Source organism: Megascapheus bottae, chromosome 9 (assembly GCF_031878675.1).
Source record: "Megascapheus bottae isolate mThoBot1 chromosome 9, mThoBot2.hap1, whole genome shotgun sequence".
Classification (NCBI taxonomy): domain Eukaryota; kingdom Metazoa; phylum Chordata; class Mammalia; order Rodentia; family Geomyidae; genus Megascapheus; species Megascapheus bottae.
Window position 1 is genome coordinate 46247143 of NC_143517.1, and position 6236 is coordinate 46253378.

General features: G+C 50.4%; 1 protein-coding gene across 1 annotated transcript; it reads right to left on the reverse strand.

Annotated features, from left to right (window-relative positions):
• Positions 1-563: 563 nt before the first annotated feature.
• On the reverse strand, positions 564-5485 carry LOC150059131 (uncharacterized). Its single transcript, XM_090338770.1, is given in 5 exon segments — positions 564-1005; positions 1008-2254; positions 2256-3855; positions 3858-4356; positions 4358-5485. Coding segments are annotated over 5 exon segments (4587 nt in total). The 3' UTR covers positions 564-892.
• Positions 5486-6236: the final 751 nt, after the last annotated feature.

The window sequence follows — 6236 nt, forward strand, 5'->3', positions numbered from 1 at the left end:
GGCGGTTTGTTTGGGCAGTCTCCCAGGGATTGGGGCATTGATCTTTGGGAAGGTTAGTTGAGGAATGAATGCCTATATCCCATCCTCCTTCATCAATTCCAGCAACCAACTGACAAAAATCAGGGGTAAGACTGGGCCACCAAGTGCCAGGAGTGTGAATTTCGGTAGTTGACCAGACAACATCTCCTGTTTGGGATATTATTTGCCAAGTGATGGCTTTGGGAACATAGGGACTATCAGAAGCTAAAAGGAAAGGAAGTAGGCAAGAAAGAATTACAACAACCGAGAAAGTCTTATCTTTAAGGGGTTTGGGGTGCGCTGCAATTTCCATTCTGGGATCTGGTTGATGGAATTGTCCTGATCCTGACGAGCCGCTTTCATGTGGGAGGCGTGGACCCAGGCAGTGATTCCGTCTACTTTGAGAGCGGTGGGAGTTGTCAGCAGGACTGTGTATGGTCCTTTCCAGTGCGGTTCCAAATTCTTGGTTTGGTGTTGTCGCACCCACACGGAGTCTCCAATTTGGAAGGGATGCGGGACAATAGGTCTGTCCTGCTGCTCCCGATATGCCGCCACCAGGGGTTTCCAGACTTCCTTCTGGACTATCTGAAGAGCCTGTAAATGGGCGTGGAGAGAGAGGCTATTAGCATAATCAGAAACATAAGGATGGAGGAAGTTTACAAGAGGTGGGGGTGCTCCATACATAATTTCAAAGGGAGTTAGCCCATGAGGGCCCGGTGTGTTCCGGGCCCTATACAAGGCTAAGGGGAGTAGGGACACCCAATCCTTCACGCCAGTTGCTATGGCTAATTTAATTAAAGTCTCCTTTATGGTTCTATTCATTCTTTCTACCTGTCCTGAACTCTGGGGTCTGTAAGCACAATGCAACTTCCAATCAATCCCCAATAACTTGGCCACCAACTGACTTACCTTGGAGACAAATGCTGGCCCATTGTCTGTTCCTAGTACTTGGGGCATGCCATACCTGGGAAAAATTTCTTCCAATAGTTTCTTAGTCACTACTCGGGCTGTTTCATGCTTGGTGGGGTAGGCTTCTACCCACCCAGAAAAAGTATCTATAAATACTAAGAGATATTTATAGCCATACTGTCCGGGTTTGATTTCTGTAAAATCAATTTCCCAATGAACACCTGGGCGGTGTCCTCTCACTCTGACTCCAAGTCCAATTTTGGCCCGTCCTGCGTTGACCCGAGCGCATGCAGAACACTGATCAGATACTCGCTGCAGGGCTTCATCTTTTCCCAATAGATGGCCAAAGTTTTCTTGCCGGTCTATGAGAGTCTTCATTTTATTCTTGCTTAAGTGGGTTAAGGTGTGGAGATTAAAAATAAATTCAAAAGTCCACTTTTTAGGCCAAACTGTTTTCCCATCGAAAGTCCATTGTCCTTGTTTGGGGTCATAGGCCGCCCCCATTTTCTTAAGACACTCAATATCCTCTGGAGTGTATGGGAGTGGAGGAAGGTTGCAGAGGGACTTTTCTGTCATTGGGAGGACTCGCACTTGTGGAGTTCCCTGACCCTGGAGTGCAGCTTCCCGGGCCGCTTTGTCTGCTAGGCGGTTGCCTCTAGCCTCCATTGATTCCCCCTTTTGGTGGCCCGGGCAATGCATAATGCTCAGTCTTTTAGGCAAGAATAGTGCAGTCAACAGGGCTATAATTTCGGCTTTGTTCTTAATGTCCTTTCCCTCTGAGGTCAGTAAGCCCCTCCTTCTATAAATTTCTCCATGTATGTGAGCCGTAGCAAATGCATATCGGCTATCCGTGTAGATGTTGAGTCTCTTACCTTCAGCCATTTGGAGGGCCTTGGTCATGGCAATGAGTTCGGCTTTCTGAGCCGATGTCCCAGGAGGTAACCCTTCGGCCCAAATCACCTCAGTCTCGGTGGTGACAGCCACTCCCGCCTTCCGCTCTCCGTTCTCCAAAAAGCTGCTGCCGTCTGTGAACCAGGTGAAGTCTGCGTCTCGGAGGGGAAGGTCTGTTAAGTCGGGCCGGGCCCTGTGGACTTCTGCAAGGATCTGTGAGCAATCATGAAAGTCTACTTCCCCGGGCTGGGGCAGTAAGGTGGCTGGATTGAGGGTGGTCACCGGGCCGAATCGGATCCGTTCCTTATCTAGGAGTATGGCCTAGTAGTGGGTCATTCGGGCATTGGAAAGCCACCGATCAGGGGGCTGTTTTACCAGGGCCTCCACGGCGTGTAGGGCCAGTATTGTTGTTGGTTGCCCCATGGTCAATTTGCCAGTCTTTAATGAGGATGGCAATAGCTGCCACCATCCGGAGGCAGGGTGGCCAGCCAGAGGCCACTGGATCTAATTTCTTAGAGAGGTAGGCCACTGGGCGTCTCCATGGGCCTAACTTCTGAGTCAAAACTCCCTTGGCATATCCTTGCCTTTCATCCACAAATAATTCAAAGGGCTTGGTTAGATCAGGCAGGCCTAAAGCTGGGGCCCGTAGCAGGGCTTCTTTTATCTGGTCGAATGCCAACTGCTGTTCCTGCTCCCACACATAGAGGGTTCCAGTTTTAGTAAGTGGGTATAGGGGTGCAGCCATTTCTGCAAATCCCGGAATCCACAGCCGGCAAAACCCAGCCGTGCCTAGAAATTCTCTCAATTGCTTGGGTCCTTTCGGGGCAGGAATATTCATAATAGCCTGCTTCCGTGCCTCTGTTAGCCACCTCTGCCCATCCTTTACCAAGTACCCAAGGTAAGTTACTTGCCTTGAACAGAGTTGAGCCTTCTTAGCGGAGGCTCTGTATCCCAGGTCCCCCAGGGTCTGTAAAAGTCTCTTGGTTCCAGACTCACAATCCTGCTCAGTCCTTGCTGCTAGTAGGAGGTCATCCACATACTGGAGGAGTATTAAATCAGGGTTCTGCACCCGAAAGCTGGCCAAGTCCCGGTGTAGCGCCTCATCAAACAGGGTAGGGCTGTTTTTAAATCCCTGGGGTAATCTAGTCCAAGTTAGTTGCCCCGAGATTCCCAGCTCGGGGTCCTTCCATTCAAAGGCAAAGAGAAGCTGGCTATTAGGATGCAGCTTCAGACAGAAGAACACATCTTTTAAGTCTAGCACAGTATACCAATTGTGCATTGGAGGCAAGCCACTCAGTAAGTTATATGGATTTGGTACTGTGGGGTGAATGTCCTCTACTCTTTTGTTAACTTCCCTTAGATCCTGCACTGGTCGGTAATCATTAGTCCCAGGCTTCTTCACAGGCAGTAGGGGAGTATTCCATGGGGACTGGCAAGGCACCAGTATCCCTTGATCTAACAGTCTCTGGATGTGGGGCCTTATTCCTACCTTGGCTTCTTGTGACATTGGATATTGCTTTATGGAAACGGGAGTAGCGCCAGCTTTGAGCATAACGACAAGGGGCACTTGATGTTTAGCCAGTCCCATTCCCCCCGTTTCCACCCATGCTTGGGGAAAAGCTTGTAGCCAAGAGGCGGGTGGAGTTTCCCCGATTACTTCTTTTTCATATATTCTATATTCATCTTCAGCATTGAGGGTGAGTACATATAAGGGCTGTCCTTGGGGGCCTGTTATGCTGGCCCCATTTCCCTCAAAATGAATTTGAGCTTTTAATTTTGTTAATAGATCTCTTCCCAAGAGGGGGTACAGGCAATCAGGAACATGCAAAAAGGAGTGGGTCACCTTACCCGTTGCCAATTGTATTTTCCGGTCAGTTGTCCACCGGTACCTTTTCCCTCCAGTGGCTCCTTGCACCCACGCAGATCTTCCACTCAGCGGGCCAGGAGAACGAGTCAACACGGAATGCTGGGCTCCGGTGTCTACTAAAAAGGTGACCGGCTGCCCCCCTACAGTCAATGTTATCCTAGGCTCGGGGGGGGCTCCTGGCCTGGACCCCCCTAATCGTCCAGGGTTAGGAGGGAGGCCTGAGGTTTAGGCTTTCGAATTCCCTTAGATTTCTTTGGGCAATCACGAGCCCAATGCCCTTTTTCCTTGCAATAGGCACATTGGTCTTTCTCAACTCCGCGGGGGCCCCGTCTGTCTCCTCCCTGTCTATCCTGTCGCTGTCCTGTCACTACTGTGGCCAGTAACTTACTCATTTCCTTACTTCTTTTTCGATCCCTAGCACTTTCTCTTTCCTCCGCCTCCTTTCTTAGTCGCTCATCTCTTTCTTCCTGAGTCTCCCGCTTGTTGTAAATACGCTCCGCCTCCCTGAGGAGTTCTTGGAGGGACAGGTTTTGCAAGTTATCATGTCTCTCCAGTTTCTTTCTAATGTCTGGTGCAGACTGCCATATGAAAGACATGGCAACATTAGTAGCCTGTCCAAGGTCCTCAGGGTCATATGGAGTGTACACTCGATATGCCTCCTTCAAACGCTCTTAGAAAGGCTGCAGGAGACTCCTCACTTTTCTGGGTCACTTGCTTAACCTGAGCCAAATTGGTGGGGCGCCTGGAGGCCCCATGGAGACCCGCGATAAGCAACCGGCGATAAAGAATTAGATGGTTCCTACCTTCAGGAGTATTAAAATCCCAATTAGGATGCTCTAGAGGAAAAGCAGTGTTTATCTCATTGGGCAACTGGGTGGGGCGCCCATTGTCACCCGGTACATTTTTCCGGGCTTCCAGGAACACGCGTTGTCTCTCTTCCGATGTCAGCAACGCCTGCAATAACTGTTGGCAATCATCCCAGGTGGGTTGGTGGGTCACTAAAATGGACTCAATCAGTGAGGTCAGTCTGGAAAGATCCTGACTAAAGGGGGGGTTGTTATTTTTCCAATTGTACAAATCTGAGGCAGAAAAAGGCCAGTATTGCAACTGATTATTGGAGCCCACCCTCAAGGGGAATGCCTGGGAAGACGAAGACACCTGATCGGTCTGGAGGTCGCGGCGCCCCCTCAATCTTCCTGCCACTGGGGAATGGATAGGGTCCCTGGGTGGGGGAACCTGCGGGAGTTCCTCTTCTACTTCCCGAGGAGGAGGTCTCTGCCCTTGGTAGGGAGGGGGTTCCTCTGTCATGAGGTCCACTAAAATTCCCTCATCTGGGGGTAGGACCTTGGGCTGTTTCTCAGGTTTCTTTCGTTCTTCAGGAACGAGGGTTGGGTATAGGGAGGACCGTGAAATAGGAGGGGGAGGAGGTGCTGGGGAAGGGTGAGGGGGAGAGGATAGGATAGGTGCGGAAGGGGTTACAGCAGACGTGAGTCCGGTAAGAAAAGGCTTTACCCAAGGGAGAGGGTCAGAAACTAAGCCCTCCCAGGTAACAATATAGGGGACCTGGTCCGGATGGCCATGGGGTCCAGGTTCCATTATTTTAGATTTGACCTGTAAAATAACAGACATGTCAAAAGTGCCATCTGCTGGCCAGCCGACTTCAAAAGTTGGCCACTCAGAAGAACAGAAAGTCATCCATCTGTTTTTGCGGACTTCCACTGACAGATTGCTGGCTACGGTCCGCACATCCTTCCAATGCTGTAAAGTTAAACTTAAAGGGGTTGTCACAGTCTGTCCCATGTTAGTAGTCAGTTTAAGTCCCGTCACAATTAAGACAAGAAATAAAAACACACAACAGACAAAATACTTCACAATGCGGCTTCGTTCCAAAACCGAAAGTAAACTGGTGTTTGGAAGAAACCCAGACGTTTCCCTTATCAGCTGGACTAAAGAGTCCTCAGACTGAGGCGAAGCCCCAAAAAGAGAAACCGGACGGGTCAGAAATCTGACCCCAGATGCCTCAGGGACGTCTCCCAGTGCTGCGGTCGGGAGTCTGAGCTCGTCAGCTCCTCCACGGGTCCGCCAGAATACAGATTGACACGGCCGAGTCACAGATTCCAGAAATACTCTTAACATAAGACAAGACACACAAAAGACAACAAAAATTTGCTGGCCAGCTTACCTCCCGGAGGTGGGTCGGTGGTCCCTGGGTGGGGGTCTCCTATCCCGGACGAGCCTCCACTTGTAAGACCCCCGACTCAACGGGACGTCTACAGAAGGAGACCCTTCCCAAGGAACAACGAGACCACGCAGTCGGATGCAAACAGCAAGAGGTTTATTCGGGTACACGGGCGCCCGGGGCGACAAAGTCTCCTAGAAGACTTGCGCGCCGAGGCTGGGGAGAGGGGAGTATTTATGGGTAGCTGAAGCATGGTTACAGAAGCAGAAGCATAGTTACAGGGTAGGGATTGGTCCATTCAAATAAGGCTGGGGGTTTACTCTGGGCAGAAGTGGAATTTTCCTTTTTGGCTAGAGAAGGGCTTACGTGTCC